General features: G+C 47.6%; 1 protein-coding gene and 1 long non-coding RNA gene across 6 annotated transcripts in view; one reads left to right on the top strand and one right to left on the bottom strand.

Annotated features, from left to right (window-relative positions):
* Positions 1 to 1,562: 1,562 nt before the first annotated feature.
* Positions 1,563 to 2,984, bottom strand: ADRB1 (adrenoceptor beta 1). Its single transcript, NM_001008713.2, is given in 1 exon segment — positions 1,563 to 2,984. A coding segment is annotated over 1 exon segment (1,422 nt).
* Positions 2,985 to 3,690: 706 nt separating this feature from the next.
* LOC106557950 overlaps positions 3,691 to 15,157 on the top strand; it is a 159,490-nt gene continuing 148,023 nt past the window's right edge. For 4 of the 5 annotated variants that reach the window (XR_005380632.1, XR_005380634.1, XR_005380630.1 and 1 more), the window contains exon 1: positions 3,692 to 4,123. This is a non-coding gene — a long non-coding RNA (uncharacterized LOC106557950). Of the gene's footprint in view, positions 4,124 to 15,157 lie in introns of all 5 variants that reach the window. The other variant, XR_005380631.1, reaches the window with a different exon arrangement.

Raw genomic sequence — 15,157 nt, 5'->3', positions numbered from 1 at the left:
GCAGCTCTCAGTAGGTGCATGCCTTATTTGGTCTAGAGGCATTTTGCTATGTTACTGAGTCATGAAAAGCTATTAAAAGAGCTCTATGGGAAACCCAGCCTATATTTTGAACAAAACAAACTGTCTTTTCCATCATCACTGACCCCTTACAGACACACGGCACATAATCTTGATTGTGCTTCATTGGTATTTATTGCACATGGACCAATCCCTCACACAGTAGTTAGTTGCACCAGAGTATAAATACTTGGTAGAACAGACAGAGGAAATACCATTTACACACGAGTGCTAAATTTTACCAGCAGATTCACGTGGGCACTTGGACATAAAAAAATAATAATAAAAATCCTTAAGGTAATTATATTTATAATATGGATACAGTTACAGTACCATGATAAAAGAGTATAAAAATGTATTTTTTCCCAATAAATCATTAGCTCAATAACATAACAGACAACAGAAGTAGAGTCTGAATTTTATTTTAGTTTTGTAAGATCTGCCCCCTGCCCCGTTAAAAAATATTTCATTTCTTTTTGTGCAAGTAGTATCTCGTGTGGACTTTACAATTCCTAACACTGTGCAAAAATGGTATTTGGAACAACTCCTTGTTTTGTGTTTTGTTGTTTTTTTTTTTTAACGCATGTGTGCAGTAATCTGAACTGTTTCCTTTTGGGGTTTGTTTGTGGGTTTTTTTTTTTTTTTTTTCCTGTCCTGTCTTCAATGGACAGAGTCACATGTCTCAGAGGCTCAGCGCCTGGTCCTCCCAACTGGTATTGATACATAAATAAGCTGTTTAATATAAACAAGTCTTTCTATCTTGCTGTGCAATGTGCACAGTGTGAGGTAGAAACCCCTCAGCCTGACCACCGAGGCGCGCGGGGACAGCAGGTGTGCCCTACAAAAAAGAAAGCAAGGTGAGAGGCTTGTTCCAAGAATAGCTTAAAATTTCTTGAAACGTGACTTTTTTTTTTTTTTTTTTTGCATATCCATCCTTTCTTCCCCCTTTGCTTTAAGGACAGGAAAAAATCATTACTCAGAGGAGTTAAAAATGAAATTTCTCTGGAAAGCAAAGGAACTCTGTCCTAGCCGCTGTCATTCCCTCCTGTGCCTCGGACTGCCGGCTCCTGTGCCCCAGCACGGGACGGGAAGCCAAGCCGATAGACCTTGATGCTTCTCCCTTCCGCTGCTACTACCCGGTCCTGGAAGCAAGTGTCACAAACCACCTGGAGGTGGCGGGGGGTGGAGCGGGGGTGGGGAATAAAGACAACTCCAGAAACCGAAGATGGATGCATCACACGCACACACCAAAGAAAAGGCCGAAGCACACACACGGGGGGCGGGGAGGAAGAGAAGGAAGGAAAGAAAGAAAGTAAAAAAGGAACCCAAGACAGATGTGCAAGCCCCTCTCCCGCGCCTCCCCAAACTCTCCTGCGTGCGCAACGGTCGGGTCCGTGGCTTTTGCGCGTCTGCCTCGGATGAATGCGACGGGGGTGCGCGGGCCCGGGGTTCACCTGCTCTGGGTCTGGAGTAAACACCGATGCGCCCCCCGGGAGGCCGCGCGCCTACACCCGGGACTCCGAGGCGCCCGCGGGGCTGCCCGCGCCGTCCAGGCTGGAGTCGCTGTCGGCCGCCGCCCCGCCGTTGCAGCCGGCCCAGGGCTCCAGCAGGCGCGCGGGCGGCGCGGCCCCGGCCCCGGCCCCGGCGTCGTCCTCGTCGTCGTCGTCGTCGTCCGAGGCGGCCCCGGGGGACGGCGGCGGCCGCGCCCGCGGAGGGTCCCCGGCGGCCCCGTGGCTCCCGCGGGCGGCGCGGCGCGCGCAGCACAGCAGGCGCTGGAAGGCCCTGCGGAAGTCGGGGCTGCGGCAGTAGATGATGGGGTTGAAGGCCGAGTTGGCGTAGCCCAGCCAGTTGAAGAAGACGAAGAGGCGGTCGGGCACCAGGTCGCGGTGGAAGGCCTTGACCACGTTGGCCAGGAAGAAGGGCAGCCAGCACAGCGTGAACACGCCCATGATGATGCCCAGCGTCTTGAGCGCCTTCTGCTCGCGCAGCGCCACGAGGCGCGAGGGCCGCCGCCTGCCGACGCGCCCGTTGGCCAGCGGGGCGGCCGCGGCGGGGCGCGGGGAGCCGGGCGCGGGCGGGGGCGCGGGCGCGGGCGCGGGCGGGGGCGCGGGGGGCCGCGCGGGGCCGCCCAGGAAGCGGCGCTCGCAGCTGTCGATCTTCTTCACCTGCTTCTGCGCCTCGCGGAACACCCGCAGGTACACGAAGGCCATGATGCACAGGGGCACGTAGAAGGAGACGACGGACGAGGCGATGGCGTAGGCCCGGTTGGTGACGAAGTCGCAGCACTTGGGGTCGTTGTAGCAGCGGCGCGCCTCGTCGCCCCCGGCCCGCCACCAGTGCATGAGGATGGGCAGGAAGGACACGAGCGCCGAGATGGCCCACACGGTGCACACGAGGGCCCGCGCGCGCGCGCGCGTCAGCAGGCTCTGGTAGCGGAAGGGCGCGGTGATGGCCAGGTAGCGGTCCAGCGCGATGACACACAGGGTCTCGATGCTGGCCGTCACGCACAGCACGTCCACCGAGGTCCAGAGCTCGCACAGGAAGGAGCCGTACTCCCAGCGGCCCCGCATGACGATCGTGGCCCCGAAGGGCACCACCAGCAGCCCCATGACCAGGTCGGCGCTGGCCAGGGACATGATGAACAGGTTGGTGAGCGTCTGCAGCCGCGGCGTCTTGGCGATGGCCGCGATCACCAGCACGTTGCCCGCCACGATGAGCAGCACGATGAGCGCCATCAGCAGCCCGATGCCCGCCGTCCACTGCTGCGACAGCGGCGCGGGGCCCTCGCTGGTCGGGGCCAGCGGCGAGGCGGACGGCGACGCGGGCACCAGCAGCCTCGCCGCCGTGGCCGCGCCGTCGGGGAGCGGCGCGGCCGACGACAGGTTGCAGGGCTCCGAGGCGCCCAGGGCCAGCGCCCCCGCGCCCATGCCGAGCTGCGGAGGCCGGGGGCGGGGGGTGTGGCGGGCTGGGGCCGTGGCCGGGGACCACGCCGGGGGACGTGGGGCGCGGAGGTCGCGGCCGGGTCAGGGCAGCCGCCGCGCGGGGCCGGAGGCATGGGCGCCGGGCGCCTTCCCCGCGGGAGCCGTGCGCTGCCGCCGCCGCCGCCGCCGCTGCTGCTGCCGCCGGAGTTGCCGCCGCTGGAGCCGCTGCCGGAGCCGCTGCTGGAGCCGCTGCTGGAGCCGCTGCCGCTGCTGCAACAGCCGCCGGGACCTCAGCATGTTTCTGAGCGCGCCGAGCCCGCGGCCCCGGCACCCGGCACCCACCCCACCCCGCTCCCACTCCCCCGAGCCAGCCCCCGGGACCTCGCGTCAGGCTCCTGCAGCCAATCCGGGCAAAGGCACGCCCCTCTCTGGTTCACCCCCCCCACCCCCCGCATCCGAACTCCCCGCACCCCCCCACCCCCCCACTCCACCTCCTCCCACCCGCCGTCCGGCCGCTCGGGGGTGTCCGGGGCAGAGCGCCGCCCCCGCGCCCGCCGCGGTCCGCGAGCTCGCCCCTTGCAGCGCCCGCCGGGGCCAGGGCCCTGCGCCCCCCTTCCCGGCCCGCGTTCCCGCCGCCCCCGCAGCTCCCACTCTCCCCCTGCCCCTCCCCCCTCTGGCATCCTCTCTACCTCGGGGGCCCCGGCTCCCTGCGGAGCAGAGCGCGCGCTCCCCTCAGCGGGGAGGGGACCCCGCCGTTCTCCCGGCGCCCGAGCGCCCGAGCGCCCCGCGCCGTCCGTCCGCCGGGGTTGGAGGAGTGGGGCTGCGAGGCCGTGTCTCGGATCCGCAGCCTGGCAGAGTGTGCGTAAAACCCTTCCCCCGTCCGGAGGGGGCCCAGCCAGCCCGCGTCCCGCCAGCTCGGGGGGGATCGGGGGCGGGTGTTGGTGGTTAGAGGAAACTTTCCAGCAGAGCGCCTTGCCGGAGCGAACCGCGCATCTGCCGAGATCGCTCCCTGGGCGCCCCTGCAAGCAGCTTCTGTTCCAGAGCGGTAGGAGCAGAAGGGAAGCGAAGGTTTGTGCGTCTGACCGCTAACGCTGAGGACCGGTGGGAAAATCACACACCCCTCGGCCCCCCCAGCTAATGAATGTGTGAGTATGATGCAACGGCGTGTGTCGATATCGGAAAGAGAGGCTTAAGGAAAACACAAGTGTTAACGCAGGATCAAGGACCCCGCCCCAAACACAGGACACGTTTAATTGCGTTTCAGACCTTTTCACATTCGGCAGTAACACCTGCGTTTTCTGTTTTACTACTCAAGATGTGACTTGATATTCTGAGCTGGGTCAATACAGACGAAAAGGCACCGGTAGTTTTGGTTGACATAACGAGCTGACATTTCGGGTTCCTCGGGCTGCTCCGTGGCTTTCTCCTTTGCCCACGTTCCCAGATTCTGAAAACTCTAGCATTAGCTTTGGAGGGATGAGAGCAGAAAAATACGTAAATACTCAAGAGGATTAATAGTCCTATAGCACTTAAGGCTCCATCAGTGGTTTTTGAGTTGGCCAGTGAATCCGTTGGAAATTGGTGAGTCGTTAGCCTATCGGTGGGCGGGCGGGATCCTGTGTGGGGGAACAGCCACGCGGAAGGCGCAGTGTATAGCTGCTGGACTGCAAGCCCCCCCCCCCCCCCCAATCCCGCCGCGTCGGAGTCCTCAGCTCAGCCTTGAAAATAAAAAGCCTTTAATGGAATCCTTGAGAAGTAAACAGCTTCTAATTACCCATGTTAAGGGTGCATGAAAACATTATGCAATGCTCACAACACCCTTCTAGCATCGGAGTAAAAGGAAGAGGGTCTGGAGGGAGGAGCATCCACGTCTGGACCAAACTCATATTCTTACCTTGAGGAGAGAGAGACTGGGTTTGCACAGCTACCCAAGTCAAGAGCTAAAAGCAAGGCTTTACTCAGCTTATAAAGTCCAGCAGTTTTAACCACCTTCCCTTACTTAAATCCAAACATAAACTTGCTTTAGGCCCAAACTGGATAATCAATCAGTGTTGGAAGGCAGGGTGGGTGTGGGTGTGGGTGATTTGTTTATTCACCCCTGCGCCAGGACTTGTCAGCCTGGTTCTGCCAACTTGGGGAGGTGGTGAAGGGGGGAGAGTAAGGAAAGGAGGGGTGCCAGAAAGAGGGGGAGGAACAGGGGGCTGCACCCCGAGTTCAGCCTCAGTTACCTGTCACTGCCAACTCGCGTCTCCCTCCCCCTTCAGGCTTCCTTCTGTGGCCGCCCTCAAGAGGCAGACTCAAAATAGCCACGGGGTTGGAAAGAGTTGCGATTGTCGCTGCCCAGGAAAGGGGTTCTGAGTGCTGGGCCGTGGAGCGAGGTGGAGGGAATGTGGGGAGGAGGCTTTCTATCCTGCACCGTCCCTGCGTCAAGAGGTGTTACTGGAAGAGCGTGTGCCAAGCCCAAGTGCCCGTGATGGGCCAAGGGATTGCATTTCTGTGAGCGATAAAGCCAGAAGGTGGTTGTAGATTTCAGTGCGAGGCCCCGGATGCCAGTACATTACCATAGGGATACACGTCTGTGTCCTTGTATGTGTACACGCTATGCATAGATCTGAGCATTTGTATGCATATGTATAAACCACGTGTCAGGACATGAGATTCGGATTGAAGCTTTTTCCTCTGCTCACTCAGAGATCCATCAAACTCCCCCCAGATTTCTGGATAATAAATACATTTAATCACAGATATTCAAAACCAGAAAGTTATTTTTTTTTAAGATTTATTTATTTGTTCATGATAGACACATAGAGAGAGAGGCGGAGACACAGGCAGAGGGAGAAGCAGGCTCCATGCAGGGAGCCCGACGTGGGACTCTAGGATCGCGCCCTGGGCCAAAGGCAGGCGCTAAACCGCTGAGCCACCCAGGGATCCCCAGAAAGTTATTTTTTTTTTAATTTTTAAATAAATTTATTTTTTATTGGTGTTCAATTTGTCAACATACAGAATAACACCCAGTGCTCATCCCGTCAAGTGCCCACCTCAGTGCCCACCTCCCCTACCACCACCCCTAGTTCGTTTCCCAGAGTTAGGAGTCTTTCATGTACTGTCTCCCTTTCTGATATTTCCCACTTACTTTTTCTCCTTTCCCCTTTATTCCCTTTCACTATTATTTATATTCCCCAAATGAATGAGACCATATAATGTTTGTCCTTCTCCGATTGACTTACTTCACTCAGCATAATACCCTCCAGTTCCATCCACGTCGAAGCAAATGGTGGGTATTTGTCATTTCTAATAGCTGAGTAATATTCCATTGTATACATAAACCACATCTTTTTTATCCATTTATCCCAGAAAGTTATTTTAATAGGAGTTCCAACATAGGGCTGTGGACATAAAGGGGTCCCTGGCATTCTTGGGGCTTTCTTTCACTTGTACTTATGGAAAAGTTCAGAATAGCCTGCATTCAACTAGAGCTAGCTTTCTTTTCTTTTCTTTTCTTTTCTTTTCTTTTCTTTTCTTTTCTTTTCTTTTCTTTTCTTTTTTCTTTTCTTTTCTTTTCTTTTCTTTTTTTAAGATCTTATTTATTCATGAGAGACACACAGAGAGAGAGAGAGAGGCAGAGACCTAGGCAGAGAGAGAAGCAGGTTCCTCGCGGGGAGCCCAATGTCGGACTCGATCCCCAGACCCAGGATCACGCCCTGAGCTGAAGGCAGACGCTCAAGCGCTGAGGCACCAGGTACCCCTAGAGTTAGCTTTCTTTTAAAATAAAATGGTCTCTGATCTCCTTTAAATCCTACATTTCATGACACTTTGGGAGGGAGGAACTTTCGAGCTGCCTTTTTCGGTCCTTAGATGAGGATATAGATTAAAAAGAGAAGGTTCACCGTATCCACTTATACAGCTGTTACATGTTGCAAGTTCAAAAGGAATAGCTCCGCCATTTCCCCATTCCCTCCTGGAAACTGCCAGAATGAATCAGTTTTTCGGGACCCCTCATTTGACAGTACTTTACAAAAAAGAACAGGAAGCTCCAAGGATAAATGCTACTAAGTGTGAGGAGAGGTGGTAGGCTTCTTCCTCCATGGTTACTACCCCCACCTCCCTTTCCATCCCACTATCATGGTCTGCATCTGCCAGCCTCTGCATCTCCCTTGCTCAATTTAATCTGGCATGCCAGGGTCAAATTAATATTTCTAAAACGCTGTTTTGAAGCAAGATGCTGTAAGTTGGCAAATTGAACACCAATAAAAAATAAATTTATTATAAAAAAAAATGAAGCAAGATGCTGTCGAGGTCAGAGACCTTCACTCCTTAACTTGGCATAAAGGTCTAGTTCCAAGTGGCCTTTCCAGCACTATATTGCAGTACAATTGTCCCTGTCACCCTAACTTGCCGTTCGGTGTTCTTTTTCCTTTTTTTCCTTTTTTGGGTCTATACTTGTCTTCTTCCCACCCCCCCCCCATCTGTACTCTTTCTCATTGGGTTCTTTCCACCAAGAATCCCCTCCTCCATCTCTGTTTCAATAGATTCGGCCTTCAAGATTTGGTTGATAAGTTTTTTATTTTATAATCATCCCTGCCCACTGTTTCTGGAAATGATCTCTCCTTCCTCTACCCTACAGTACTTTGCTAATTGCATTCAACAAGGTTATTAACAATATATTGCCTTTCGACACCTCTTGTCATTTAATTTTTACATTTTTCTTTTTTCTTCCCAGACGGATTGTAAGCTCTCCGAGAGCCAAGACTATCCTATACATTTTTATATTTCCCATGTTTATTAATACTTACTTAATTAACTTAAGCTTTGAGTCATAAATATTTCATGTTCAATTTATTAAAATCTCATTATTTACTAGAATGAGAAAGAATTGAGTATTTTTGGAGTTGCAATCTTCCCTAATGCTTAGAATTTACAGTAATAATTCCTATTCCTCTAGTCCAGTCCATTTTTTTCATATAAGCATTTCAAAATACTTTGTAAATATAAGATAGGCTCCTGAGATAAATTTATATCATATCTACTCAGTAATGAATAAAATCGGACATAGGTAATAGGTTTTCCAAAGGGGTCACGCAAGCCCACATCAATAAAAAAGCATTACCTAATCTTCATAAATATTTAAGGTGAATGACCTTTTTCCTTAGCCTTCATTTGTGATACTATATATCCAGGATTTCTGCTCCAGGAGACTAGCTGATGACTTGAATCTTGTTTCAGGTTCTAGATTGAATTAAAGGTCTGTACAGCAGCAATTGATAGTAATTACAACCACCTATGGTTGCAAGCCATGAGGTGCCAACACGTTTCCATTCTTGAGCTGATTTTGCTAGAAAATGAGATAAAAATAATAGTGAGTAGCCTGACCGGACAACTTTTGGAATGTGGGCCAAAGGAAGTCTTGGGGGGAGGGCAGGAAATTTCCAAGGGAAGCCCCAAGAAGTGTATCAAAATAGTAAGTTAGCAAAATTTGCCTGGAGGCTGATAATGGGTGGCGGGATTTGTTAATCAGAGCTCCAGTGGCTGTTTCAGGGGGAAGGCACACAACTTTTCACATAAAGCAATACTACTGCTAAAACAGTCACCCAGGGCTAACCAAAGAACAGCCTGCACCTGTGGCTGGCCCTTAAGGTCATATTCCGGCTTTGCGGCCACAGTTTACACAGAGACAAGCAGCTCCATCCACTGTGATAAGAAAGAGGACAGTGTGTAATCATAGCAAAGCCTGGACTCTTTGGAAAATTCAAAAGCTTTCCTCTCTCCCACTTCCTCCCTCTTGGCCACCTCCTCCTCTTCCTGGTGTGTCTAATGAGTACATTGAACAATGCTAGAGCCAATAACAATATTTTTCAAAATTTGGGTGCATTGGAACGTGTTCAGACTTAGGAGGCAGATGATCCAGGTTTATATCCTGGCTTTGTCACTCCTGGGTTTGACCTTCCGCAGTGGCTTCATCTTGAAAACGGATTTACCATGCCCCCCATGGGATTGTGCATAGATTAAATGAGAGAATGTACGTGAAAGCTCTTTGAAATCACATATAGCTCTGTTTATTTGCGACACAGCAAATTCAATCTCATCCAATCCTCATGACATTTCAAAGCATGAAACGGGTCAGACTTTGCTCGTATGAGGAGTCCATTCACTTAAATAAGCTTCTCTTTATCAGTTGGACTCTTCTCTCACACCAGATATTAATATGACTCAGAGGCTGGATAACAGCAAACTATTTTTAAATGCTTCTACCTTTGGCACATCACCTTTTTAAAAAAGTTCCCCCCATCCCACTTTTTTGGTGCCCTTCCTTGGTATGTACCCTATCCTACTTGTTTATTTGAATCTCTTGAAATAAATTCCCTTAAAGTATTTCAGTGGTGAAATATTAGCAGTAAAGGGTTTTGTTTTTTTGTCTTCTCAAGTCAACTACTTACAACACCATGACTAGTAACTTAAAAAAAAAAAAAAAAGGAAGGCAATGCAATATAAAACTAAAGCCAACTTTCAGAAATTCTGTTCTTATTCAGTTGTATAATGAATAAAAGTGGATCACCGGCCAGCTGCTATCTTACCTTTAGGCGCTCGTGGCAATTGGGGTATCATTGCTACACACGGAAAGCATTTGGCCAGAAGTCGTCCTTTAGGGGACCCAAGTCCAGAGCTTGTGGCGACAACAAGCTGTGCTCGTTACTGGAAACTCTAGGTTTCATTTTAACAGGGTCTTACCGTGTTCCAGGTAAAACAATTATGTCGTAACCAGCCCAGGAGTTTGTAACAAGAATCCCCCTCCCCCCCAAGACCTTGTTTTAAGTTTCTGAAAGGTAGGAATGAAGCCTTTTAAACATTTTAGCTCCCATTTATGCTGGCCATGTAGTTGGTACTTGAGACATTTCTGTGGAATAGAGGAACCACTTCAAAGCTTATGTGTGGTAGATAATCCCAAATAAAAAAAGACATAGTGTTTTCCATTCATCCATGGAACATGGCATCTGGGTCATTGGACTGAATGGAATTGCCAAAGGGAACCAGTGGAAGAAGCTGGTTGTCTGCTCTGCCTCCCTCCAGGCGATAGACCAAATTATTTACATTTCTCTCTTTTTCACGCATTCCCATGAGACACCCAACAGGTGTCTTCTTCCATGTTTTCCACTTCTTTGTATTGTATAGATATTTTTCTAGTTAACTTACTCATTACTTACGTACTATGTAAAAGGCCATCCAGATGCACTCAATATACGGAGGAGGCATGGCAGGTCCTTTGCCTTGGAATGACTGAGTCTGAAGACACTGGTGAGACAGTATTGCTGCCACTTTGGTTTTGATAACTAGCGTGATCAGGCTTCTTGCTTTGAAAATAAATATCACCTGTCGGGCAGGACATTTATTTTCCACAATGTCTCAGCTTTGCAGCTCCTTGAATAAAATCTTTTAGAGATCTTTATCCCATGATAGATTTGTGTTTCCAGAGCATCACCCCCTAATTAAATGTTGAGGGGGCAATGACCTTCTTAGAGGACCTCTTCTAAATAGGAATTACTTTTTACACTGGTGGAGAAATGATTGGATTTTTTTTCCTCCCCGTTTTAATATGGAGAGACTGAAGCATAGGGAGGGAGACGTGCTTGAGGTTTCAAGGAAAGGAAAAGGGAGTTCTTGACTTTCCTGCCTCCTGAGCTAATCTTTAATTACCAGAACCTGCATCCTTAACAGATTTTGGCTCACCTCTGACTGCTTGTCAGCATAATTCAATTGCATGATATATTTGGGACCCTGGAGCAGGTCGTGAAGTAATTTTTTGAATACAAAGCTCTGAACAAGTGAAGAGATTCTATCATGCAATGTTTATTTGTATTGTTCAATTGGTTTAAGTATAAGAGATCTAGAAGAATAATCATAGTTAGCCACACAAATGAAATTCTCATTGTTAGTACATTTCAGTGTGAATTTCCCAAAGTGCCACATGAATGCTAACTCCGAAGACAAAAAGAACACCAAAGAAAAGCCAAGCAATTAAGCAATTTGGTTTTTTGTTTTGTTTGTTTTTTAATCTGTAACTGGAAAAAGATTTCACAGAAGACTCTTACTGAGAATGAAAGGCTCAAAAGTTGGGACAACCTTGGGGATTTTTTTTTTTAAAGATTTTATTTATTCATTCATGAGAAACACAGAGAGAGGCAGAGACACAGGCAGAGGGAGAAGCAGGCTCCATGCAGGAAGCCCGATGCGGGACTCGATCCCAGGACTCCAGGATCAGGCCCCGGGCTGAAGGCGGTGCTAAACCGCTGAGCCACCAGGGCTGCCCGACTTTGGGGATTTTATTCAAGAGTCTAAATAAAGCTGCTTGAGAGTTTGGAACAGAAAAAAAAAAAAAAAAAAAAAAAAAAAAGCTCTACTTGCGTTGCCATTCCACATCCTAATACCTTTTCCAAACCAGGTAGTCATATATGCACTGAGCTGTGAGGCTCTGAAATGCCGGGGAAAGGCACTAATCTAGTATTGGCATAGTACTGAAAATATTTTTTTTCTTATGCTGAGAATATCTGATTCTGACTTGCCACCATTTCCATCCTGCTCCCTACCTTTCCTCTCTCCTGCTGCACATTACTCTGCAGCGGGCGTGTTTCACATCGGGACCCCCACCCCCATGACTAATTAATAGAGATTATATATTTTTTCATAGCTCTCTCTTGCAGATGGTCTCGGTTTATAAAAAAAATCCCACACATAAATACTCATATATATAGTTTTCGTAAGTCCTCATCTGGGAGGTGACTTAGGATAAAAGTAATTTATTAAGCAAGTTAGAAGCCCCTGAGTAACCTTGCAAAAAAATAATAATCAGTATTTTATAGCATAGCCAGTCTTGATGGCAGATTTTAAAAATATCCCTAGCCTATGCAGCTTTATTCTAGATGCTTTTTTATTACATAATTTCAAATGATGGCATATAAGCAAGATCACACTCATTTTAGGGATTAGTTTTGTCATTTACCTTTCTATACCATAATGATTAAGAATGCAGGCTCTGGAGTTGGACCACCTGGTTAAAATTCCAGGTTCTCCCACTTAGTAGCTGGATGACTCAGAACAAGTTGTTTGAACACCTCACGCCTGTTTCCTCATCTGTTAAATGGGAATAATAATATCCTACCTACTTGGGTGCTGTTTGGGAGGAGCCAATAAGATAGAGCATAACAGCAATTGCCATAGTCCTTGGCTTATCATAAATGCTTAACAAGCATCAGCACTTTGTTATTTCTCCCCCTGGCACCACCAGCATCTCTACAGATCATGGCATAAAGAGAAAAATCTTCATTCTGTGCAAAACCAAGGGTGGCAAAGAAGGCAGCTTCCAATCAGTGGAAATTGAATAATTGAATAAATGTGTTCTTTTTTGAAAGCGAGAGGATGTAGTAAAGAATCTAATTTGGTAAGTACTCTTTTGGTTTCAAAGGCAAGTTTATTCCTTTGTGGTCATTTAATCTGATTACCGTTCCGCTTGGGGAATTAGAATTTCCTAAACTAATTTTGCATCATGGAAAGGTCATTCCAGAGAGTTCTACCCTATGGTATAACCATATTCCAAGTATATGAGACAACAATGACAAAAGAAAGCCCCACTGGACTCTTGATAGAGAAAATCCTATTTCCCCAGATATAATTGATCCAAGCTGCTGCTTTTTATGGTGTAAATTTATAAGACCTCAAGGAGGCCAAAAGAATCTCTTGTGACCTGCTTTGTGTCAGCAAAGCACAGCCCTTCAGTTCCCCTGAGGACAAGGGGTCTCACCACCTCATCCCCGGAGAACAGAGGGTATAGAAGGAGGGAACAAAAGAAGTTTTTCCAAGTCTCTGAGGTTCGACCCCTAGGAGACTCTTAGACCCTAACTTGGAACTATTAATTTTATTTCAGAACCAATTACAACGTCTTGTTTTTCCGGTTTCTGTTTTTCATAACAGACTAAGAGAAACAAACTGGAGTGAAGGAGTAAGGCAGGAGCAGAGGGCAAAGAGGACATCCGGGAACTGTCTGTTAGAACACAGGGAAACGAGGGATGCCATTTACTGCAGAGACAGTGTTCTGTACCTGCAGACACTGATGAAAGGTTTGGAGGGTGTTTAGCCATCCTCAGACTAAGAAACAGAGTGTGCATTTTAGAAATATCTTTATTAAATAGTAGTATGAAAATTTTGGAACTTTGTATTTTCCAGAACACTTCTGTTACCTAGAAAATGAATGTATATGGACTATTTCATTCACCAATGATGCTGGACCAATAAGGTGTGAATTAGATGGCTAGAAGTCCAAAATCAAGGTGCCAGTTGGTTCTTTCCAAGGGCTAGGAGGAGAGGATCTGTTTCCTTGGCTTGTAGCTGGCTGTCTTCCCTCTGTTTGTGTTCAAATTTTTCCTTTTGATAAGGATACTTGTCATATTGAATCAGACCCACCTCAGTAACCTCATTTTATCTCCATTACCTCTGTAAAAGCCACATTTGGAGATCCAAATAGGGTCAAGTTCTGAGGGATTGGGGGCTAGGACTCCCACACATGTTTTTTTTGCGGGGGATACAGTCAACCCAGACCAAGATGTTACTTGTATGTAAGAAAGTTTGACGCTTTGTGCACAATCTCTAGTCACCTGTGTTTCAAAATGTTTTCTTATGTCTTCTAAGACAGAGGGCAAGCAGAATGATTTCTCAGAGTTCACACTGAAGGTGGCCCCCCAAATAAGTAGCATGCAGACCCCGGTGAGAATAGCCACCTTTGTTGTGGGATTACGGCCAGCCTCAAAATCATGAATGCCACAGGCTGACTGTGGTCAGATCAAGTTCCCATGTGTGCTAAGTAACCTGGGTCTTCATACAGAGGGGGAGGGATACATGTAAGCCACATCCCTGTTCAGTATGTGTCCCAGGTAGGGTTAAATGCACTGCTCTTTTATAGCTCTCACTACACACCAAGAACCACAGCTATGGTCTTGTAAATGAAATAGAAAAATTCAGGTTCACCTTAATAATTCCCATTCAAGGAGAAAAATCAGCCAATGCACTTGGTTGGTTGTACAGACTACTTTTCAGTGGGTTGTTTTGACATTGTGTAGACCTACAAACAGTTGCCCTCCACAGCTGCAACATGGGTGTTATTTTTTTCTGAACCAGAATTAGGGTAACAGACAGCAAATAACTGGGTAGGAGAGATACAACAAACCTTTATAACTGAAGAACAAAGCTGGCCTTTGAGGCAAGATAAACTCAGGTACTCACTCATATAGAACCCATTGAATAACAGGATTTTGATGACCTTGAAGTAATGATTTTGACTGAGAGGGTGATTCAGATCCTAAAATATTGGCAAGCAGGGGTTTGAGTAAGAAATAACTCCCTTCAGTATGTCGATTTAGATTTATTACGGGATCTGAAGCTCATGAACATTCTAATTTTATCCACCCTTAAGTGGTATATCTAATTGTCCTCTGTGGATACCGATGACAGAGCTGAGAACGTTTTAACCTGTGCATGGCCATGGACCAAATGAAACTGACTTTTATGCCCAAAACACAAAAACCAAAAAAAATACAAAAAAAAACCCCACCTGATTAAGGTCTAAGAATTCAATCTGAGCATTTGTCTTGCCATTTGATATTGAGAATGGCTCACAGCTGTCCTGGATGCCTCTGCCATAGGAGCTGAATATGGAACCGGATGCCTAAGTATAAAAATGAGGATCTCTCTAACATAGTATGGCATTCTGCATTGCAGTGATGCCAACTCCTCCTGACAGATAAATCTGTTACGTGTGTGCTATGTAAACAGCATGAATTTAGATGTATATGCAACAGTATTTTTAAAAATGTCACATCTAAGTGTTTTTAATGACTGGGTTAGTTCAGTAGAACAATCTTATATAAGATGGTACTTAAAGAAAAGCTCAAATCTGTGCATCTGAGTATTATTTAGTCATCTGTTTGTGCAACTATATTTTTAACTTAATTTATGATGAACAAATAGTCTTTCTGAACTCCCAAGCTGTGTTTCCATACTTCAGTTTGGTTTATTTTCCTCTCAATTTCCTTCAGAACCCATTACAGAGAACTTTCTTTGGAAACTTCATAAAGTTAGCAGCATCCGTCAGAAAGCACCAAACCAAACAACCAAAATTAAAAACTGAGAATAGAATC

This window comes from Canis lupus, chromosome 28 (assembly GCF_011100685.1).
Source record: "Canis lupus familiaris isolate Mischka breed German Shepherd chromosome 28, alternate assembly UU_Cfam_GSD_1.0, whole genome shotgun sequence".
Classification (NCBI taxonomy): Eukaryota; Metazoa; Chordata; class Mammalia; order Carnivora; family Canidae; genus Canis; species Canis lupus.
This window is presented reverse-complemented; position numbering and strand designations above follow the sequence as displayed.